General features: G+C 47.1%; 1 protein-coding gene across 4 annotated transcripts in view; it reads right to left on the bottom strand.

Annotated features, from left to right (window-relative positions):
• Nucleotides 1-24,373, bottom strand: part of CSMD2 (CUB and Sushi multiple domains 2) — a 640,139-nt gene that overhangs the window by 61,764 nt on the left and 554,002 nt on the right. For all 4 annotated transcript variants that reach the window (XM_019547773.1, XM_019547775.1, XM_019547774.1 and 1 more), the window contains 7 exons: nucleotides 22,550-22,727; nucleotides 20,508-20,653; nucleotides 13,575-13,655; nucleotides 12,128-12,241; nucleotides 10,181-10,369; nucleotides 9,131-9,277; nucleotides 6,219-6,407 (listed from right to left, as the gene is read on the bottom strand). In XM_019547773.1, coding sequence (XP_019403318.1) covers nucleotides 6,219-6,407; nucleotides 9,131-9,277; nucleotides 10,181-10,369; nucleotides 12,128-12,241; nucleotides 13,575-13,655; nucleotides 20,508-20,653; nucleotides 22,550-22,727 — 1,044 coding nt within the window. The remainder of the gene's footprint in view (nucleotides 1-6,218; nucleotides 6,408-9,130; nucleotides 9,278-10,180; nucleotides 10,370-12,127; nucleotides 12,242-13,574; nucleotides 13,656-20,507; nucleotides 20,654-22,549; nucleotides 22,728-24,373) is intronic.

Genomic DNA, 24,373 nt, shown 5'->3' with positions numbered 1-24,373 from the left:
AAGTTCAGGGGCCTTAATGAACTGCTGATTTAGTGGGCAAGCCCCTGATCCATGCTGTTTCAGTGGGGTTGCAGGGGAGGGGTGGCAGTCTTTTTGGAAGGTTTTAAAGTGACAGCTGGAAGGCTGAGCTCATTTACTGCCCAGGCACAATTCCCTTAATGACCCCAGGTAGTTCACATATAGATGGCATTTCTCATCAGCAGGCCCCAAGTGCTTCTTCACAAAAGGAGGTCAGTGCCCTCATTCCCATGCTAACACACACAGTCATCTTGGGAGTTGGGAGAAATTTTTGACACCCCCCCCCCCCCTAAAATCTGCAGATTTGGGTGAACTTAAACATTTTGTGATTCGGTGCTAACATTTGCCAAAATTATTTTGATTGGGAAAAAAAAAATTGGTAAAATAAAGTATTTCCCCTTGTTGTCGTCTAAAGGAACGGTTCTGTGTTTTTCTGATCAAAACGATGTTGGAATTTAGATCCATATTTTTAAATTGATAACAACCCCCCAATTTTTCATTATGCTGAAAAATGGGGTGGTGGACAGGGACAAGAAATATGTTTTTTTTAGTGGAGGATGGGGGTCAACCCTCAACCCAAACAAACTATTTGTCTAGTTACAAGCATCACTCGAGGCAAGCTCAGCCCTCCTCGCCCGAGGGCTGGACTCCACGGTGTGAGGCCTGTCCGAACACAGTATAGTTAAAGATGGCTTAAAAGCTAACTAGGCCAGACATCTGGAGGAAGAAGCTCTATCGTCGTTTTACAGAGGCAGGAACTGAAATGTAAGAGGGACATGCGACTCAGTCAGAGCCGAGGTATAAACCTAGGTTTGGCAAGTCAGAATCCAAGACTGCGAGCACAAAGCCCCTTCCCTCCCTCCCCCTTTCCTGTTACTCTCTCTACAGGTCACGAAGGGTTGCAAAGGCAGAGCCAGCTGCAATACGGACCCCACTCGGTGTCAAATGGGGAAACCCAAGTCATTTTGTTTCCTGTTGGTGGCACGGCTTTCCACCACTAGAGGTGCAAGGGGCTTTTATTGCGTTACCACCGTTTAGGCCGGCCAGCGTCTTAGCTCTGAATGCAATTACCCAGCACCTAGCCCGCGCTGGTCTTGCTAATGGGTGCGAGTAATTCAGCAGGCTGCTATTAGCAGGATCAGGCATATCCCCGGTTGAAATGATAATCACATGTATGTCACTTCAGCAAGCTAAGGAGGTTGGCGAATCTTTTACAAGCCTGGGTGTCTAGACTAGCAGCCTCACTGAATACAAATTTCATTCAGAGGTGAAAGAAGTGGGCTCTGGAAATCCTTACCCTTTTAACTGTCATTTTACAATCCTTGCTTTGGTTATCATAGCCAATCAAAGCAATTGTGAAGAGGTATCCTCTACCCCAGCTGATTTCCTTCCTTTTTCCATCTCATCCTGTTTGCCTCCAGAAGTTTAAACGACTTGAAAATCTAAACAGGCCAGACATAAGTAGACTGGTAAAAGAAGGGACGAGAGATGGAGGAGTCTAGTTACTTCACTGAAAAGAGAGCTGTCGAAAGCAAAAATGCTCACAAAATTCATCCAAGGCCCACGACAGCCAGCAGAGGTTTGCCACTGCTTTTAAGGGTCTGATCCAAAGCCCAGCGAGCGCGAGTGAAACCAAGATGGTCCCCACTGCCGAGAGAAACTGTCTGGTGCCTTACAGATAGGCAGCTTGAGGCAGAGCAAAGCTTTATATCAGCTCAGGTCTCCTGGTGTGTTGACACCATTTCCAAGAAGGACTGACCTTGGGCTTGAGGCAACGTACTGGGATGCAGCAGAGCCTGATTCTACTGCAAGCCCTTACTATAATGAGAAAGAACATCATCATCCCCATTGATCAGATGTGGAAACTGAGGCCTGGGGAGATGAAGCCCAGGAGTGTTCAAAGGGCCTGAAAGGAGCTAGATGCCCACCTTTCACTGAATGCCAGTGAAATGTGGACATGCAGCTAAGGCAGGGGGCTCACATTTTCTGGGCTCCCTGGGATCTGGACCATGAGGCTCCTTGAGGTCCAAATCCAGACCCATCTCCAATGGTAGGGCAAGCAGCGGCAGCTTTAACTGCTGCAGGTTCCTGAGCTGCAGCGATTAAGGACCTGACATTCACGCCTTGACCGCCAACACACATCCCCGAGGGGCTTCATATGCTGGAATTCAGTAATGGGCCTTGCCCCTGGACCACGATCCAGAAGTCCTGGCCCCTCCAGGAGCCATATGGTTGAGACCCCTGCCTAAAAGCATGCTTTACATGCAGTGCTACAACCAGCTCTCTCTTTGGCTGCCCAAACTACTTTCCCTGTAGCAATCCATTTGATTTTATATGGAGACTCTCCATTGCATAAACCCAATGCTGATGCTGAGGGTAGTTAAGAAGAATCCAGGCTATCCACGCCAGATGTAGTTAACTCAAAACTTCATTAAGCTACTAAAACCACCCCCACAAAACCCTAGCCTCTTCACATGCAGATGGCTGGGCTGAAATGCAAAGAGGAGCCCGTCACAGACAGCTAGCCGGACCTTCCAGTGATGTTTGCTTTGCCACGTGGGCTCTTGAGCCCTGCTCTCTGCAGCAGAATGATGTCCCTCTTTGCAAATCTGGCATCGTCCAGCAGGATTATTAAGTCTTTATTTACCGGGTTCGGTACAGAGCAGAGTGGCTCGGTTTTCTGCAATAAACTCGCCATCTGCTCTGCAAGTGCATTACCCAGGCTCACTGTCGGGTGCCACGAGCCAGGAGAGACAGGGAAGTGGATGAAATCTAGGATTCATTTCCAAGGAAAGCTAAGTCAACATTTATCTGGGAGAGACTCGTCCGGAGCCTAACAGGAAGGCTAGAGGGAGCTGCTGGGGGGTGTGATTGGAGAACTGCGTTTGCGTGGAGCAAGCATGCCAGGAAAGGCTCCGATGGCAAACATGCAGCTGCCCAAAAAGACCCAAAAGGCAGAGCTTAAAAATAGATGGCAGAGGTAGAAGAAACATATTAGACCATCTCGCATCTCCCCCTCTCCCATGCCAATGTACAATTGCTCCCGGCAGAATATTTTCCACCACTTCCGTAAATGTCAGCGAGGATGGAACGTGCAATAAAGATTATTTGGAGGGGATCGGAAAGGGAGGAAGGATTATGAGCTGGCAGAAGAGAGCTATGGGAAATGTCATTTGCTAACTAGGCCATGTGTTTATGGGGACCCCAGTTCCCATCCTCCTGACACAGCTGATTGTACGAGCAATTTATCCCCTGTTGTGGGTCGAGTTCCCAAATCACTGCCATGTGGTATTAGCTACTGGAAAAAAGAAGAGGAGCGGAGTGCAGCCAGAAACAAAAGGTTGCCAGTTGGCTTGAAGAGAGCGACAAAAAATACATGTTGGAGTTTATGTAGCCGCACTGGGCAGCAAACACAAGCCAGCAATGCATCCGATCTCTCTGAGGCCAGATGGGGGAGCTGCTCCACTGTGAATCCTGATACTACCCAGCCAAGACTATCCCGTTACCTGGTAGGGTAGATCTCAAAGCACTTCAGAGCAGCAGGCAAGTACCATGCTTCTTCTTCTAAGCATGGGGAAGCAGAAACAGTGGGAGAAAGGAAGAGACAGCCACCAGGACACTGGAAGAACCAGTGGCAAAGGCAAGGAGAGAGCCCAGAAGTTTTGAGTCCGATCCTTACACCATGTGGGCACACTCCTGCTCTCTCAGCCGTACCGTGCCTAATAACGCTGAGCTGGTGGCCAGCTAAGCTGATAAAAGACAGACCCAGCTCACCTATCAGGTATTTAAGTGATACTCAGGCATCAAAGTCTCCATGTGGTTTTCAACTTCAGCCCCTGAAAATCTGTTGCTTTTGTAAGGCAGCTTCATCCCCCCCTTAAGCACCAGTCCTGAGAAGTGGTGAGGAGGATGAGAAAGGGTGACCCACCTTTTGTGTTGATGGGCTTCTCGTGGACTCCAGCAGAGTGGAACAGGATTGCAATTAAATATTAAAAGACAACAAAGTAGCACTTAGGCACCTAAGAGGTGCAATAGGATTTGGCCCTTAAAGCTCAGAAATATTAACTACCTGGGGTGTGGCTTTGCTGTAACAAGATCCCAACACTTACTTCTTGCTTCTTAAGAAACCTGATAGAAACTCTTTATGACAAGCTTCATGCACTGCTCACGAATGACAGTTGCCATGACAGCCACCGGTGCTGGGAACAGCCTTGCAGTGAGATTCAGCTGCTCCATTCAGACACGTGCTCTTTCTTCCCCCCATTATGCTGAATGCTTTTGCCCCACTCTGTCCCCGGCCCACGCCCTGCAAGCGGCACAGGGTGCAGCCTTGTATGCTGTTCGTAGCTCGGGTCACCCTGCTCCACGCACCCGTCTGCCAGCACCAACTCTACCAGCAATCGAACTGTGAGCTGCCCCTGAAATCAGAGTCAGTGGGGATCCAGACTGCGTATCTGCCGTAGCCCTCCAGCCTACTTCTTTGCAAAGTCCCAGGGGCTAATGACAGCCCAAATTAGGAGATTGAAAAGAAGGCAGCTGTGCATCCACCTACTGAAAGACAATGGACATTGGGTGCTTCTCTCCCTGCCTGGACCTTAGGAACCCCCCTGGTAAGATATAAGCTCAAGGGGGCATCTTCAACTGTCCGAAGCTGACTAGTTGACTGGAGTGCCCACATCACAAACCACCCTCTGAGGCTGCTCAATAAAATCAGGGAAACCCACTTGTATCATTCTTGCTAGTGCCTGCCTTTCTTATGGGATGTTTTGCATTGCGATTCAAAGCTTCAACCAAGAAGAAAATCACCCCGTATTTTCAAAGCATTCTGACCTGCTATAAAATTTGTTGTAAAACAGTTGTAAAAAAAAAAAAAATCTATCTATATCTATAGACAGATAGATAGATATTTTTTTTTGTGAAATCCCCCCCTCCCCTTTTTCCCCTGAGTGACACATCAGTGTGTCGTCTCAACTTGGCTCTATGAAACGCAGAGCACTTCAGCTGTCACCACAGCCAGCTCTTTATCCAAAACGGGACAAATGAATGCAGAGCCCTAGATGTGGAGGTTATACATGAGTGTAAGAGATTCAGGAGCACAAGTGGAGCTTTTGTTCCTAATTCATTTAGGCTGATTTGTAAAGTCCACAGTAAACTCCCCTGGATTAAGGTTAAGGAACAATGCACGTGGGTGTGAGAGCAGCTTGCCCAAGCTGTGCCGGTTTCCAGAGCAGTCAAGGCAATGTTTAATCCCCGGCATTAAATTCCCTTGGAACATTCCATAAAGAAACATTCAAAGCAATTGGAAAAAACTTCATCAGAATGGAGATGAATATTTTATCAACAGAGAAACAGGGACTGGATTGAAAACAGGTGCAAACAGAAAGCAAATGTGCAAGTGGGGACCAAGAGAGAACTAGGGCAAAACTCAGAGCCAGGAGCACAGCTGGACAGCGTGCGCCCTGGGTAGGAGCCCTCCAGACTACTTGTTTGCAAAGCGCCCAAATTAGGAGAAGATTTAAAAGGAGGCAGTTGTGCGTCCACCTACTGAAAGACAATGGAAATGGGGTGCTTCTCTCCCTGCCTGGACCTTAGCAACCCCCCTGTTAAGATATAATAAGATCAAGGGTGGCAGCTTCCACTGAGGGTCGACTGTCCAAAGGCCATTTGAAAAGCCCGCTGTGTCCCTCCATCCAGGACAGGCTGCACCTGTCTCCAGGGAACAAACGCTCCTCCACAACGGGCCTTGGAGAAGGTGAGACACCCCCACACTTTTTACAGGTTAGCTTGATCCATCAACCCAGGCCAGAGGACACATCAGAGGGTGACCCCCATTCTCAGGCTGGTGAGCAGTTGCATGCATCACTTCAGCATGGCTGATGGGATAGGAAACCATTTATAAGGAACAGGGGAGGGTAGTCGCCTGGCCCCTTGCGCACCTCCCAGCCTACTTTGGCCAGAGCAATTGCCTCTCCTCTCCCTGCCTGCTGACTCGCATTTGGACGAGATGAACACGCCCTGCTGTCTGCAACCAGCCGGACTCAGAGCGGGCAAACAAAGGCGGTAACAGTGCAGCCCTTTCTTTTTTTCTTGGTCTATACGCAGCCAAAACTCCCGTTAAATTCAGCCTTTGTCTGACTTACAACTGAAAAAGACAGTGAGGGTTTGGGATCCCAAGAGTAATGCATTCGCCTTTTCCCCACCTTGACACAGAGGGATGGCTTCATTCCAGTGGTAATAGCCTTGAGGGTGCCGCAAGCAGGTGGCGACGCTGTGGCCAACGAGACGGTAGCCTGCATCGCAGCCGAATCGGATGGTACTGCCTGGCAGCATCCCAGCCTGGCTGAGAATCGAGCCGTGGAGAGGGGGTGGAGGAAGGCTGCAGTATGGAGCTGGAGGATGGGGAAAAGAAATAAAACACACATCTCAGAACAAAAGGAGGCAGCGTGTCGAGACAGATTCTCCCCTCCACGCGTTGTGGTTACATGATGTTTGATTTAAGCCAAAGTCTGATAGGAAACGGAGAGGTTGCAATGGAAAATAAAATTACACACGTGCGTGCACACACACACACACACTAAAGGAAAAGGAGGTAATGTTGCAAAGTCAGGAACTGGTGTTACTCACAGCACCAGCTGAGAACCCACCGTCCCTGCTAGTGATTTCCAGTAATATTTGGACCAGGTTATAACACTGCAATGAGTCCTGAGTAAAGCCACAGTGCACACTTGGGCTGCTCCAGCAGCAGATCTGGGGTAAGGGGGTGCGCGGGAAGGTGAGCCCTTTTCACCCTTGATTACCCGCTTGTGCAAAGGTGGGTGGAGGGAAGTAATTTGCTCTTGGTCTGTGCCAGGTGCCTTCTCCCTTTTGCAGCGGGTTAGCGCTGCTGCCTGGCATGACGGGAGAACGGAGTTCAGGCTCTACTCTTCCACAGAGCAAAGGGAGCAGCAAGGCCCCAACCTAGCTTCTTCGCCTGTGCTGTTTCTTGCAACAGTCCCACCTTCCCCAGCCTGCCCCTAATAATTAATGGCCTGGTCCTGTGAGGTTCTGGGCGTCCCGGATCCTTGTTGAAGCCATTGTGAATTGAGGGCTCTCAGCACCACTCAGGACTGAGCCTTGCCAAAGCTCTGTGGAGATAGCGAGGCAGGGGATATTGCCTTGAATACCTGAAAGCATCTAAAACTCAGCTGATTGCAGGTTTTGTTATGAGCAAGAACTGTCAGCCTGTAGGTCACGCAAACCCTATGATCAAACCTGAAGCCAGATCACGGCTTCATAAAAGAAAATTATTTAAAAAAAAAAAATCCCTTGGTACTCTGAAGTGTTGAAAATTCTGCTGATTACCACCCGGGGCTGCAGGGTCTGAAGCAATTCCCGTAGGATTTCTTTTTATATGGCAAAAATAAACAAAATGCACCATTTGGAAATGGATTTGGAGACAAATCAGATGAAACTCAATGAGCCCAAATGAGCTCTGCTTCGAGTTTGTGGCTCCTCAGTGGAGATCAGGGACAGAAATTAAAGGGAAAAGTTCCAACCTCCCCTCCCCCAGACAAGCAAAACTTCCAAGTTTCACTTTGGCTTGGGAAATTCAGGGTAATTTTTGATACTGAAATATTAATTAATCCATTTACTGAGTAATGCTGTTACTTATTTATAGTATGCATGCAAGCTCCCTCTCCGGTTTTATGACTTTCATTAATTAAAATGCGCTAAGTTCCAGAAAAATACTCATTAATGTTTAGGAATTCTTAGTAAACACACTGCATCCAGTAAGTGTTTTATGCCGAAAGAGTAATTAAAGCTTCCTCTCTTAAGATCCTGACCTTGTTCCTTTGAGAGCACGGGCAAAAACACCCATCAAGGCTTGAATGGGAGGAGAATTTGACCCTAATATTGCGCTTTGAGCACTGTAACGTAAGTCACTGTTCAGGCACCAAACAGTTTTTAGGAGGTTTTCTGTTTGCGGTGTTAACCACCAGGTGTCTCAGTACTACCCAATCTATTCTACAATATAATAACATGGCATCCAAGCTACCTTTAATTGAATTCAGGTTGGCAGGGCACTATTCTGGGGACTGCATTGCTTCTTTGATGCATAAATCAATGGTTTAGTCCTGTATATCAGGTAGTGCTCCCTTAGGTTAAATTTACCGGCACACCAAGTCAGCAAAAAGCTTACGCTCACCTTAAGTCCTTAAAATAGTGACTAAGTAGATCCTGAGTAATATCAAACTACTGCTCAGTAGTATTAGCAGTAGTTAAAGTCCATAAAATAGTGACTAAGTAGCTCCTGAGTAGTACACAGGCTAGACAGGCTCCTCCACGAGTGGAGGATTTCCATTTGTGCAGAGCTGTGCAAAGCCTGTCTTACTTCATTTAAGACGGTGCAACCCTTTTCTCATTTTGATTGTGCGTATTTTCATGGGCCCTGCTACACGTTCAAATTCAAGCTAGATAAAAAACAGCTATAGAGTCGTAACATGTTTTCGAGTGCTATTATTATAGCTGGCTGGCTCTTTTTAGAGCCTGAGAGTCATTTTTATCATGCAATAATTATTTTGCATGTGTGGCTGGTCTAAATTTATTGTGCAATTAACCAGTTAATCGTGTGACGATTATTACTTTGCACTTGTGGCCAGTCTTACTTTTCACATGTGGCCGGTCTATGTTTATTGCATGATTAGCCGGTTAATTGTATAATATATGTAAATGTGTAGAAGATGCCTCTAGGCGTGTGTGAGAGCCTTGAATTTGTGTCCCCTCCTTTTTCCTGCACAGTCAATGTTTCTTGGGTAGACCCCAGCCAAAACAGTCCACTTTGCATTGGGAACCAGACATAGACCCTGTTTTTCTCCAATGCAGTGAGCTCAAAATGAGACAAGCTTGGGGCTGAAAACTTCTCTGGCTGTGGCATGGTGCATCACAGTACATGCAAAGCCTCTCGCTGCTGCACACTGACAAAGCCCCCAGGCACGAGAGATGCTGAAGCCCCTGATGTGGTCCATGGGTGTAGGTCACCAACCCCTGACTTAACTATTTATTACAAGCAAGGGAAGGGAGGCAGTCAGGGGACCGGACAGGTGGCCATTTCTGGCTTCTGCTCAGTACTCACCAGAGTAGCGGATTTTAAAGCCCTTTCTGTTGTAGGCATGGTCAGAGGACCAGCGGAGGTAGACTCTATTTCCAGTACTGGTGACCATCAGGGGAGCAGAGTAATTCCCACTGAGAGACAGCAGCAGTGCACTCTGGCCAGACGGACCTGTACGAAAGGATTGGAAAGTTGAAAGTTAGGGTTGGTCCATAGCAACAACCCTCCCACTCCACAGAGGTCACTCCCTGTCTGACACACTGGCACCTGAAGCCAGATACATTTTGACCCATGGCTTAAAACATCCAAACACCCCTTGGAGATGCCCAGACATGCAGGCAGAGGGGGACTCAGTTCAGCGATCCCCCTGAAGTCAGCCTGGCTCCTGGTTCTGCATCCCCGCTGCAAAACGCACATCACTGCTGCTCCAGGTACGTGAGCCAGAGCCTTGATGTGAAATTCTGGCCGTAGCGGAGTCAAATGCAAGAGGGCCAGGGCCTCACTGCTCCTGAGAAGCACCGTCTGGTACAGGGTGGGTTGCATGGAGTTGCAGGCACAGTGAATACCGTGTTCTGGGTTAAGGTTGCATTTCTGTAATCCCAGCTAAGATACTCCTGAGAACCCAGATATTGGCTCCTAACAGGGGGAGCAGATCTGCCTAGCATACAGTTCAGGGCTGCAGCCTTGGATTGGTTCGGAATAATTTCATTTCTCCTCTCAATCCATCTCCCCCTGGCATCCTTGCCCCACACCGCTCTTCTCTTTAAGACCTCCTTTAACTGCTCCCCTTCCCCATGTAGAAAGTCCCCCCATCCCAGTCAAATCACTGTTCTTCCCTTCCCCAGGAAATCAAACCCAACCACAAGCTTCTTGATGGACTACTGTGCTAAGCAAGCACAGTCGCCCTCAGGGAGAGATTTCCCCAGGTACAGCAGAGGGCTATGGGCACTGCAGTGGAAAAAATTCAGTGCAGGATGGTGGGAACACATGAAGGCCCACGCTCCATCCTACCGCTCCCCTTGCATCCATCCCCTTTCCTGGCCCTCAAAAGACATTGCCAGAGTGAGTCATTACCGTCAAAGATCTCAAACTCGTCATACTGCTTCTCGCTCAGGAAGTACTCAATGATCAGGGAGATGTTGTATCCAGGCTCCACTTTGACCACCCAGGAACAGGTCTGGAAATGAGGGTAACTTCCCAGGAAGCTTTGGCTGAGGATCACACCGGTGGAGTCTGTCAGAACCTCGTTCATCGGGCAGTGGACTAAAAGACATAGAAACAAGAGAGCACAGAAAATAAGGCCTCCTTTCCAGCACCAGGTGGAAGCAATCACAAGGAGCCACGGCCAAGCCTTTCAAAAATAGGTGAGGGGAATTAATGGGGAGGTCTTCAAAATGGGACTGAAGCTCCTGGGTTCAACTATCTTTCACTAGGACTGGAGCGCCTCACTTCCTTGGGCTCCTCTGAAACGTCCAGGTCTCAGTTGGACCTTGGCTCCTAAGGAAGTGGGCTGTTTTTATAACAGTGCTCAGCACCATTCAGATTTGGAGGAAGCCAGATGTGCCCAGACACACATCTGTGTCACTCTGATCCGATGACTGGCAAAGTCAATGGAGTTGCACTAGCATGAAAGTGGAGTAACGTAAGATTGGATTAAGCCCTTGTTACATGAGGGACCTTTCATTTGAGGATCTGAAGTTTGGTGCAATTGTTCCCATCCCAACACCCCTCCTGTGACCACGCAAACTTTATTATGCCTATTTTACAGAACGGCCAAGTGAGGCCCAGACAACACTTGTTGAGCTGGTGGTAGGAGGGGGATTAGAAGCCCGGAACCCTGAATTTAGGAGAAATTGTGAGACCATCTCCTATCTCAGAACAGGTGAAACATCTGTAGACCCTGGGTTTAAAAACAAAAAACAAAACATCCCCCCAAATCTAATCTACGAAAGAGAGCTTGAACAAACTAAGCAGAAAAGCATTGCTTGAGAGGATATTTAGTCATCTATCTAGCCATCCAGCCAGCGACTGCATCTTAAACCATAGCGAGCACTGAATAGAGATTAAAGAAAAAAAGCCAGTGTCAGCCAGAAGAACAGTGTATTCTTTCCGAATCCTTAATCCCTTCAGTGATTTTTTGACATCCAGAAATTGGTGACCAGATGTAATTTAAGCAGTCCCCTTACCCTCAGGGCTAACAACCACTAGTAAATAATTGAATGACCTCCTGTTCTCTCCTTCAGCTCACCCTATCCCAGAGAGAGAACAGACCTGTAGAAAAATCTCCCATTATATGTCAAAATGTTCAGATGGGGGAGAAAGAAGATGAGATAATCACTGCTGGAATGAAAAAAAGGAAACCTGTCAATAGACATCAGCAAGATAAAGAAAATACCATTGTAGCATGGAGGCATCTTTGAGATGCTTCTTCACGGGTGCACGGTGCATTGCACCATGCTCAGGGCCTTTTTTTTCCCCCTTGTGACACACTAATAAGGAACCTGTCTTTCGCAGGTTCGGCCCTCAGGAGGATTCCCCATTGCTGCAGTCAGCTCCCCTTTGCTGCTGCTGTTCACATATCACTGGCCATCGGTCAGAGAGGCCTTCTTCTCTCCCAGCAGAAGGATGCTTGGGTTGTGCAGCCAGATGCCAACGTCAAGAAGGGCCTGCAAAGGCGGTATTCTGGCTGCTGTTCAGGACAGCGCTCAAGTGCTTTCCTGAATTGCAGCCTCCGAGGGCGTCTCTGGGCTACCCAATGTCAGACAAATTCGTTCGGTCAGTGCTGAGCCCCCGTATCACCCAATGAAGTTGCAGAGGCTGATGGAAACCAGTGACAGAGGATTTCCCATAGCATTTATGAGATTTCAAAGTCTGTATCAGCCCCAAGATATATATTTTGATTATATCCCTGGCACTGCTCAGGACCAGCCTGGGAAGTGGATGGAGACCGCACCCCCGGAGAATACCCATTCCCTGCAGCCCCGGGAGAAAGTCTTTGCTGATGTGTTGGCAGCCACTGACCTTCACAGGTGGGTGGAGGACCTTCGAACTGGAGGTGAGTGCCTAGCTTGCAGGTCAGGATTTCATTTCCAACCAGAGTAAAGCCAGGGAGACATCTGTATCTTACAATGTCACCTGAGGAAGAAAGGCAGAAAGGCAGAAGGTCTCAGCTAAGGTCTCCTTGGCTTACAAAGGAGTAAATGCACCGCTGTGCACAGGGGACAGTGCTGCAGTTGGGCTCTAGTTCTTGAGTGACCCAAGGTCTTCCCTCTGCTGTTACAGGAGCTGGCTTACATGTGTGGACTGCTGGGGTCTCCGTGCAATAGCTGCACAATCCAGCTATTTTATTCTGTGGAAATACAAATCCACGAGGCTGAAAATTGCCCCTATTCAGCATCACTTCTGTCTTCCGTCTGCACCATCCTAGGCCATGGTTTTAAGCAGGGAAGCAATATTACATGCCCTCTACATGAGGCTGAATTTCAACCACGCTGAACATCTGCCCAGAGATGTCACGGCCTTTCAAAAAGCCAATGCCGCACGCTCCCGGCTTCCTTCTGCTTTTTGTACCACCATAAATCCTGGCATGGGCATCCATGATGCACACACCAGACACAGATCCAGCTCGCTCCTCCTTAACATTATGAGGATAACATGCAGGATTACAGATGGATAAATTATGTGGGAATATTGGGAGGTAAAAGTATACGCAACCCATGGACTATATTCTCAAGCTGGCATTAAACTGGTGTCCCCCTTCACTGATTTTGATGGGGTTATGTTGTTTCTAGTTGAGCATCTGGGCCAGGGGAAGCAGATGTTGTGAGAACAGTGGCTTTTTTACTGTGGCTGCTTTTCTGATTGCAGCCAGGCTTTCAAAGCAGGTGCAGTGCTGGGCAGAACAGAAAATGCGAAGAGCTCAGGGCACAGGAAAGAAAAAGACTTAAAAAACCAAAAAGTCTCCACCTTCCACGCCGTGTATTATCCTAAATGCCTTAAATACCTTAAGGCTTCAAGATATTACAGAGGCAAATGGCAGTGGCGTAACTGAGGTGGGAGTGTAGAAACACCCATGGCCCCAGCAGTGACTGATTTCACCCTACAGCAGACAGCACTGCCCTGGGCCTGCCCCGGGTGCAGATTTCTGCTGCTACACCTCTGGCAAATAGCTCTGTGAGTTTCTAACCAAGAATTGGCCTTTTACAAATGAGCTCTTGCAGCTATACCAATAAGGATAGAAATTCCAAGAACTATCAAATCCATCTCATTCAGGGCAGAAGCCAGGCACCCAAGAGGGTCAAGCCTCCCCACAGCAATTCATACGAAACAGCATAATTAGGGGCTTTAACAGGCTCTTCTGAATCATACGACATCTGAAACAAGGGACCGGTCTCCAGGGAGCACTGATGCATTGATGCTGCCTATCTTGTGCGGGGGGAGGGTGAAAGAGCAGGTTGGAAGATGCTACCTATGTTAAATTCTTCATTCGCTGTGATGATTTCAGCATTGGGAACAATGGTTGGACGATGGCACCTGGAGAGCTGATAGGCTGAAAAAAGGAAAGAAGAGCAGATGTCAGTGCATGAAATTGCTTCCAATGGGAGATGAGCCTTTTACGGACAAGGCACGTACAAGCCTAATAACAGCTCAATGTTTTGCAAGAATCCATCTCCTGAAAAAAATTGCCACTGCTCTGAGAATTGAGAGGGAGTGAGAGAGGAGTCCAGAAATCATGCTCTACCCTAGTTACTATAATATCTGGGCACCTCACAATATCTCTGCGACTTAGGAAAGGGCTGTTAACTCTGTTAACTGAAGTCATGCAAGAAGTCTATCATGGGGACTGAACACACATCTTCCAAGTGCTTGGGTAGGGCTATAGCCACTAGACCATCCTTCCTCTTCCTTGGTAGCCCCAGGGATAGGAATGATGTTACTTCTGATGCTTTACGAGAGAAACCATCTGTACCAGTTGGCAGTCAGTTTTGTGCTTTTCTGCCCCCAGTATATAAACAGTATGATCCAGCTTGCAATATTTCAGCCGGGGCCAACCCCAACCCCTATCAGTGCCCAGCAGAGCCAGGGTGAGCACTGAGATAGCTAATGGACACCAACATACCTGGAGGCTGGAAAAGTACAGGTGAGGACAAGGACATCTCAATCCCTCCCTCATCTGATTTTGCAAAACGGGTTCCTGGGAAGTGTGCTGTGCTCCCACCTTGGACAGCACATGCTGTATAACCATGATGGGAGAAGCCTTGGAAGGAGGACAGCAAGGAACCCTCCCTAGCTGGGCTGCTGCTGTTTGCTCTCTTCCCGAGCGGCTTTGATTTGCACAGGATCCCATCTGTAGCAGATTGCAAGCTTTCCAGAATCCAAAGCCATTGGGAAGCAAGTCTGTAAACAGCATGCAGAGCCCTTGTGCGCCCAGTCAGGGTCATCCCCATTCGACCGGCAGAGAATGGCAACCGATGTTTGCTTGCATGACTCATGCTGCGATGCGAACGCGGTGCATACAGTTTGCGAACTTGGGTAGACGATTCGAGGCAATCTCATGGGAATTAGGTCAATCCTGCAAGAGGGAAGCCTTAGACTGCGCTGAAGCCAAGTCAATAATTCTCAATGAATCATTAGTCAGGCACTGCATTTTTTGCTGCCTGTTCTTATCCTGGAACGGAGGTTGAAACCCCCCCTCATGTATTTTTAACTTGGAATTATTCATTAGTTTCTTCTGCAAATAATTCCTGGGGTGTGGGCAGTTTGAATTTCAAACACGATCGAATCTGGAATTTACAATGCAACGGATGCCAGTCACCTATCTGGACCTGATGTAAAACCACAGAGCGGATTTGGAGCGATTGGTTCAATTATACATTCCTCCGGTGGTGCCGTGTGGACACGTGCAACACACCTCCTCCAATCAGGGAGCAGAAATGCCACCATGCGTCCCACTCACCTGACCAAACACTGGAGAGCAAATTTTGCCATCAGCCAGCCATCGAGTTTTGAATGAATATTCAATGAAAGCATTTACTGTTCTTTGCTCAGCTCTGCTCTGAATCGTCACTCCAACAGTCTCCTAACCCAGGATAAGTGTAAATCTCTCAGCAATGTATTTCAGCCTATTAATCCCAGACACTGGTCATCTGCATTAGTGTTAAATCTCACTAATTCAAACTTTATGTGCAACAGCAGGGCTGGCTATAATGACACTCCAGAGACTTTTTTTTTTTTAAATAATTTAATTAAATATTTAAATATGAATTCAGGAGCTTAGCTTCAAATGACTATAGGTGAAATCTTACCCCACATCTACTTTGTGCTCCCGTTTCCCCATCTATAAAGTGGGGGTGGCGGGGGGGCAAAATAACTGTGTCCTATTTCACCAGGGAGGTGGAGACTCTAGCACTGCTGATAAATATTTATAAAGTGCTTAGAAAGACTTGGATGAAAGGGGTGATTTTTCTTTTTCAAACTGGTGCACAGGCTAAAGGCTGCATACGGCCCTACGTTAGCAAAATTAAAAACCAGCAATAGCGTAATGAGCTAAATTCAAGCAGAGGAGATCATAGGGGACTGTCAGGTCTGTAATTTTGAGACACAGCTTCCACACAAATTCTTTGCAACCTACTGCAAAAGCACAATGAAATGGTTGAACTAATGAGCAAGAGGAGAAGGCATATTGCAGGGATCTGGGCCAGTTGAACAGGCAAACCTGTCACTCCTCCCACCAGGCTTTCTCGGTCATGCTGGACCGGGGGGCAGAGAAGGGAAGGAAATGCAAGGGAATTTCCTGTTAACTGGGTTTTTTTCCCCAGCTCTCAGAGATAAGCAGATGCTTTAAGACCCTGTATGCTCCTTCGCTTGTATGCTTTGCCCCTAGATGTAGAGAAGATGCTTCCTTTATGCCTGACAGAAAACGAAGGGTGGAAAGGCCTCCGGAAAAAAAGAGCAAAGGTCTCTGAATGTGCACCTGACCTCTGCTTTGGCCAAAGCCACCTGCTGACAGAAGGACCTCCAAGATTAGTGGCAGAATGGGCCCTCGGCAGTGAGCTGGGACTCCACCTTGAGGATCCCAACTTGACCCTCCTTAAAGATACCCAGTTTTCAGAAAGAGCAAAATAGCCATAGTGTGAGAATGAGGCCCCTTTCTGTGCCACTGGCCTGCTGGATGTCTTTGACAAGTCTCTTCATCGCCATTTCCTATTGCAACCTTTGCCTTCTCTATATAGGGACTGCATGCATTTGGGGAGAGGGGTCCCTCTGATACGCTCCCTTTGCACACTCCCAGAATAATAGAGCCCCGATCTCAGCTGGGACTTCCAGGTGTTCCTGGAATACAGATACTTCCCCATCCCACCCGAGCTCTTTCTGGCCAGACAACTGTAAAGTGGCTTGGAGACTGCAGCAGTGAATGAATCCCTTTTACTCTGAAATTAGAAAACCAGTGAAAAGCCAAAAGAGCAAAAACAGCCCTTTCGGTAGGGAGAAAAATATCATTTGCAAGCTTTTATATGGCTGTTTGACAGTGTAGGAAAAAAAAGAATTAAATGCTATTTAAAAAGTGCTTGACAGCATCTATTTAAGTGGAGAGATAACCTAGCATTTGGAGCATTACTCTCTGTTCCTTAAATGGGCCATATTTCAATGCAGGGCTATGATTAAGATGGTTTCAGCATCTGGATAGCAGGGTGCCAATAAAGCTGCCTTCGAAAGCACCTTGATTTGTTTCCACCAAGATGAATCAGGGTCTTTGTCCCTGGAGCACCACAGAGACCCACCAAGTGTTACTGTGGCAACGACACCCTTCCCCAGTATGTTCACACAGGAAACCACGCTGCCACCTGTTTCACAATGGGCAAACCAAGGATGTTGCACCAGGATTATCTGCCTTTTAGGGCTCCTGGAGTGCATTCACTCTCTCTCTTTCCCCTCCTCTCTCTTTTTGAAACAGGGTATGTCCCTTCAGAGCAGTTCTTTTAAGCAGCTGCTGTTGGTTCACAATCCCTGTGGCTTTGTTGGGAAGCCTCGTGTGCCCCAGATCGGAGCACACACAAAGCAAAACCATTCTGCTTTCACTTGCACGGATGTAGATCCAAGACAAAGGCAATGGCACTCAGTGGACTTACTGCGGATCTACGCTGGTAGAAGACTAGCCCTGTGTCAGAGCAAACCGGAGCAGAGCAAAATGTGACCCCAAACCTGATCATCCCTGCTTGCGTGCATGGGGAACACACAGGTCATGTTGAGTCCGATTTTCTAGAAGGGTGTGTGTAACTGTAATACCAGCTGAAGTCAACATGTGGTCTCCCAGGCCATTGATAGACATTACATTTTAATCTGGACTACAGCCGTCATTATATATACCTGGATGTCTGTCATCCGAATTAAAATTGGCTCCAGTCTGAATTAACTAATCCTCATTGAATGAGGATTAAAATTAATGCGGACTAGGGCAGTTCAAAATAGGCCATTTAAATGTTATTAATTAACATGTCTGTACGGTATTGCTTTTAGGAAAAAAACGTCCTTAGAAACTCATCAGATAAGCATTGCAAATATCAGTCCCTGGAAGGGAAACTCAGTTGGGTTTCTGCAATGTAGAATCAGGCATAGGTAACACCTTTGCATAGTCAAATGTGCCAACAACACCTCACCATGACTAAGTATCAGTATCCTAAGTCCCCAGCCCTGCTCAAGCACACAGTCCTGGTCTGAGCTCCCTTGCCACCCACCGCATCCCTCCCTACATGTTAGCTCACGGTCATTAATGCTCAGGTCAACTCTACCCATTAAGGCTTCTGGAACAGCACTTTAGATAATGGTCAGTAGGTTTGTAACAATGCAGCAGTGCTTAAACAAGCTTATTATCACTTCCTAGGGTGCTGACAGACATGGAAACCACCCCCCCTCCAAATAGTGCATTACCAGAAGAGGAATCACATCAGTTTGACCTGGTTCCCCAGCGTCCTTATGGCTTGTGCCCTTCAGCGGGGCTTGCACACCTCAGTGGGGCTTTTTAGATAAAACAGCCAAAAAGTCCCGCTGAAGTGTGAGCTATACAGACACCGGGCAAGCCAGGTCAAACTCCTCTTCTGGGCATGCATTGTTTGGCATGGGGGTACCCTGAGCCGAAAGCAAAGAACTGGTTTGTGTTCCCACACATTTGTAAGCACCCCTAATTACTTCCAACCACAAGTGCTAAGCACAGAAGCCCATGCACAGAGACTGCAAATTGGGTCTGTTAAGGGGCTGATGGTCAATGATCGTCTATTAACCCTTAATTCAAAGTATGGGATGCAAATCAGTTAATACGGTTTAAAAAAAGAGTGAGCGCATGTACAAACGACCCTAGAGGTTTCTGATAATCAGGCTTAGGTATATATGTGTATTTAGTACCAGAGCAGAATTGTGGCTGGGCAGTAGTAGTAGCACTAGTATTAGTAGTAATAGTAAGAGGGGGAGTAGTAGTAGTAGTAGTAGTAGCAGTGGTCTTTTGTTTCAGAGAAAGACAGTGTCTGAACTTGGAAAAACAGATGTCTTTTATCTCCTATTCCAAAAATGAAGGTCATTTTTGCCCTCCAAGTGAAGGGTACCCTTGGAACAGAGCGATGTGGGCGGCTGAAACAACTGGGATTTGTCCTTGAAACACTCAGCATCAGCTGCTCATCATAAGGGTTAAGCTACAGAAGTGGCAAAAGGGAGGTGCTCAAGGTTGAAAAGGGTAAAGGATAAAAAGATTAAATTTGGGAATATGGATCTCTTAGTTGCTTATTTCCTTGCTCTTTTATGATCAATGCTAACAGGATACACAGCTGAAGCCACCTCAACTGCAAGTTAACCAACAGAACGGCATTACACTTTCTGACATGTTATTTCTTTCAAAATGACAATTTTTCACTGAAATTTTGAATTTCAATAAAATAACCTAAAGTTTTGCTGGCCCTCTTCAACCTGGTTTAAACAATGGCGTTTTCAGGTAAACTGTTAATTAGGGGTTCCATTTACAGAAAATATTTTACAACGAGGCTAACAAGGCTAACTAATAGATGCTTGGCCAGATGGTCAAATAATTGCTGCATAGTCCAAAAAGATAAGCAGCTGTGACTTACAGCTACCTATTGTACCTTCTGCTGAGGTGCTTATGCACAGGCGATTCATGCTAGTAACATCTAGTGATTACTTATTGGCCGTTTCTAAATCACTTATAAAAGGAACCTCAATATGAAGTGTGACCAGAATTGGAGAGTACAGATATATGCTGGTGGACATTAACCCTACTATCGAATTCTCACCAAAGGAAGCATCGACTGAGCTACAGAAGGATTTTTGTACTGTTCCTTTCCATGTCAACTTTCCAAAACTGAATTTATTTTTGCCTGTTATACACACAGTTGTGCATCCATATGTGTGTGTGTGTGTGTGTGCGTCTCTTTCTATATATATACATACACACATATATATATGTATTTATATGTGTGTGTGTGTATATATATATATTTTTTTATACACACACACACACACACGCACACACAACACATACACCTTCCAGTGTTTTAATAACAACTCTTTTGCAAGCCAAGCAGACATTCTTTAAACCTAGACTTTCCTTATATTACTGGCCTTTTCATAACTGAACATAAGCTACAGCACACCACACCACACAGACCGTCACATAATTGATGTTAGACTTCATTGAACCTGTTACATGTGAATTACTGTAGCGGGAGGAGGTCTCCATTTGCACTTTCTGAAATCCCAAGTACTTCCACAGGAACTTGTTAGCTAATCCAATTTCAAGTCGGACTCTTGTTTAGCGATGGAGAGAAAACTCTCTCATTACAATGTAATACCTAGCATTCCCCTAGCGTGTGCTGTGCTCATACCAATGAATCCCCAAATAATTTAGGGATTTACAAGAATCATTTTGCTCGCTGGAGAAATGAAGCCACCTCTGGGCTAGAGCGTGGAGGCAGCTGATGGAAAACAGCAAGACTAGCCAACCAGTTTGGCATGGGATTGGATGAACGATACCGTATCCAAGCTGAAACAGCAGGGAGGGAGAGTTTTTCACAGCAAAATGGGCTTACCCAACATGGAAATTGCCAAGTGCTGTGAGACATGCCCTGGGATTATTATGGCTGCCTGTTTGCAGGCTTTTGGGCGGTGGTCAAATTACTGAGGCATTGCAGATATACCTCTATTTCAGCATGGGGTGTGCAGAGACTTGTATTCCCTTTCTCCTCCCACACCCTTTAGCCTACCTCCAAATACACCCCCCTTCCACGAGCATTACTTCTCTTCTTGGTCCATCACGACTAAACTGCACCCTTTCCATACCCTGCAATGCTGCTACACTGCAAGGCACTAAAGCCCGGGGTGTTCACAGAGATATACAGACCGTAGAAATAGATGGCAAATATTCCACCGTTGGCTGCATCGCTGTGGAATTTCATCAGGATCTGATTGGAGGAGCTTTGGGTGGATTTCTTTGCCGAGTTCCCAGTGAATACACCCAGCTGTGGGGCTGTTTGCTGTGGCCCATCCCTAAAAAATGCAAGTCAGAAATAGAAGACTTCAATGACAAGACACTTCTCTTCCTGCTATTCCAAGTAGAGACTAGCCCTTTGCATGCAGATGCATTTACCCCTTGGTCCTAGAGTTGTTTTCATTACCATGACCCTAAACCCCCCTGGAGCAGCCATCCTGGGTGGCCAGCTTTACCTCCATCATGGTACAAGTCAAGTCTTCCCAGGTAGGGTGGACCCATGCATTTGTAGATAGAACCACTGACTTGTTTTTTTTTCAAAAGAGGAGTCTGAACATGGAGAACTAAGCCCAGATTTTCCCCAACAGCTCTGGGTTGGGTGCTGAGCTGAAAATTTCATCTCGCATTTAGCCCAAAGCTCTTTAAACAAAATTGTCTCTAGCATCCTCCTTGCCGGAACAATGCAACAAGGTTATTCCCATGCCATGCATGATTTATCCTTCCATCTCCATAAAGGAAATGAAGACCCCACCCTGCAGTACTCTTGGCCTCAATGTCCATCAATGGGGCTCTGCTGTCTTTGGCTGAGTTAAGACCATTAACATCAGCTGAGAACTGGGCTCCCAGAGGCTCTACCAGTTTAGAAAGCACCTTTGGGTTTAAATCTGGTTCTCCACACCTGAGATGGTGCTAAGCTACAAACAAAGGCATTCTATGATTTTAGTTGGGATTGTGGAGTTACTTATATCTGATGACAAAGCAAAAGCCAAAGAGGACATCTGCAAATGTCAAAGATTTACCAACCTTTTTTTACCAAACAATATCTATCTAGTACAATAAAGCCATTCGGCAAAGGAATAAACAAGCCCCTCAAACATGACTGTTGGAGAAATCAGAAGTGAAAGGCAATTCCTATTTTGCCAGCTTGAGCAAGATTCATTTCAGTTAAATTCAGCTGGAGATAAAGACCCCATTTTACCATTCATCCAGACTCCTCTGTAGAGCCTCCAAGGCTCCCTAAGCCATGTTCTCTTATTCCTGTCTACAGTGTTTCAGAGATGGAGGGACAGACACAAAAGAAAATCCAGCAGGAGGAAGAAGGACCTGTATTCTTACCATGTCCAGACACAGGCTACAATGCTGCTTTTGTTTTTCTGCCCCCCCCCACAAAAAGACACCCAGACTCTAGGTAAGGTAATTGAGCCAGACTTCACAGATCCTCAGTGGGGCTCGCATTTGTGTAACCAGGCTCTGGAAGAAGGTCAACCTCTTTCATTTTTAGTAGCTGATGATTGCAGAATTAGCCCTAAGACAGATCTGAGAGGGGATATGAGGCATCGCTATTCAGTCAAGATTGGGACGACACCCTATTCATTATTCTTCAGATGCCAGCTCTTTGAACTTTACTGAAGTCTACGGAAAGGCGGCAGGGAGAACTTGAAGTCCATGGAGCTATGGGCCAACTGACACCAACTGAGGACCTGCTTATAAATCCTTTTCCAGTCCCAAATCATCAGTTTCCAGTGCGTCCCCTGGAAGACCAATTTACTCAGTGCTTCATTCCCTTTGCTGGCATTTCCCTGCTTTGCAAAAGAGTACCATTGAAGCTTAGCTTGGAGACAATCTCTCAGATCACCTTGCCCATTCCTATAATGCAGTTCATGATCTTCTAGATAAAGAGCGTACCAGATACCGACAGAATCATTAACATGAATGATCCCATCAAGCCTAGCTCTATTTCAAAACCTGTCTGCCCAAAAGCCACCTTCTTCTCTGCTTTCGAATGCCTCGTTCCCTACAGATCTCAGTGTTTGCTGCTTGAACTAGCATTAGCTCTTAAGCATGTGCTTAACTCTAAGCTTGTATATTGGACTACTGTCAAGGTCTAAATACCCCATGTTAAGCACCGAGGCAGAAATATAGGTTGCTATCATGCTGCCTCCTGATGCACTCACCAGACAGTGATGAAGTCATTGTAAGGCTCTGTTTGCAGCAGGGTGAAGTTGAGGTGTATCCCGTATCCTACAGGGACTGTGAGGATCCAGGTGCAATCCTGGGAGTTGGGGTATTGGTTGGGGAACCCCGGGGAGTAGACGGTGCCGTTCTGCATGGTGATGTTTCCTCCACAGGGGACTAGACATCATTAACAAAGAGAAACACAGTCTGGTTAAAAAAGTCCTAACTATAACATCTCATCCCACCCCTTCCCAAGCTGTTATTCCTCCCTTTCCTTCCACAGCCTTGATTCCTCCAGCTGGAGTCTGCAGCTCACTCCCAAATCCATCAATGTCCCTCTGCTCCCTAACTCCAGAAGACCATTCAGGCCCCCAATCAGAGGCTAAGCCAGCTGTCTAACCAGAGCTCCAGCTAGCACAGAGTTACAGCTTGAAGTCAACTTCCCCAGCAGCATCACTGCTTCTGGTCACACCAATGATCTGATGGGAACGAAGGAGCGTCATGTGAGCACAAGTGACCGGTCTCATCCAATGCACATTATGATCAAGAGGCAGGTCAGACAGATGAGGCAGTAGCTATCACTATGTCTGGATCTGAAGCCATGGACCCAAGCCAAGTGGGAACTACAGGGACATGGGGTTCCTGAGTTTTCAACTCAACCGTGTTGTAACAAACTCTGCTCAGGGCTTCAAGACCATGCAGAGACAGCTGGAGGCTTGCTGTACCTGGCTGACAGCCACATAGGCCAAAAAACATACCCCATGGGGCTCGGGTTCACCAGGAGCATTAACCCATGAATAAGCACTCCACTCCTGATGTGATCAACCCCAAGTATTTATCCAAATGGAAGTATGGCATGACCTCGGCCAGTATGAAAGTGGTACAGTCATTGGTATTTCACAGAGTGGATCTTGAAGCAAGGGTACATGGGAAACAGGAAATCCAAGAAGAGCACAAAACAACTGCAGATGCATCCTCTGCCTGAAGAAGGGTGTTTGTATCTGAAAGCTTGCAAAGAAGAATTTTTCCAACTATTTTAGTTGGTCTAATATAAGATACAGGATTTAACCACATATATATTCACACCTTGTATTCCCTTACTGGAGCCAGGGTCCTGTAGTGCTATGTGCTGTGTGGCAGAAAGCCACCTTGGTTTCTCCCCAGAATCTCTTTCCTGTGACTCTGTGATTAGATGGGCCAGCAAAGAGGATTCACACCTCAGCCTGTCTCTTTAGGTAACCTGAGCTGGCTGCAGTCCTGAGGGAGGGGGACACCTGCTCCCTCTGCCTACGGGACTGGCATCAGCCACCCGGGTGAGGGGCATCTACCTGGGGAGCTGGAATCTGCCCGGTAACAGGTGATGCATTTCAAATTGGTTGGCTGACAGCCAACTGGGGCTGACCCCCACTGGCCCAGGTGAATGAGGTCACAGGGGCTATATAGGTTGGCGGGGGGAGGAGGCTCGCTCTCTTCGGCCATGAGGTGACGCAGCAGCCAAGCAGGGGAGACAGAGAAGCCTTACCATCTGGACCTAGCTCTCTCTCTCACCCCAGGACTCCAGAGGGGAAACTGGAGAACTCTGGAGGATGCTTGTGAGTAAGCTGCTCAATCGGATTAGATATCTAGCTGGCAGTAACACAGACGCGTAATCAAAAGGCTACCTCAGCCAGACTGTTTGCTCTTTAGGATTTCTAGGATATTGCTCAATCCTGTACCCTAGTTTCCCCTACCCCTTGTAATCAATAAAGTTCTCCTTTTTGACTAGTGTGGGAGACTTATTGAGGGGTGGGTCTAAATTATGCCTAAGAGACCCCTTAGGTCTG

The sequence above is a fragment of the Crocodylus porosus genome, unplaced genomic scaffold (assembly GCF_001723895.1).
Source record: "Crocodylus porosus isolate Cpor-Errol unplaced genomic scaffold, CroPor_comp1, whole genome shotgun sequence".
Lineage (NCBI taxonomy): Eukaryota > Metazoa > Chordata > Crocodylia > Crocodylidae > Crocodylus > Crocodylus porosus.
This window is presented reverse-complemented; position numbering and strand designations above follow the sequence as displayed.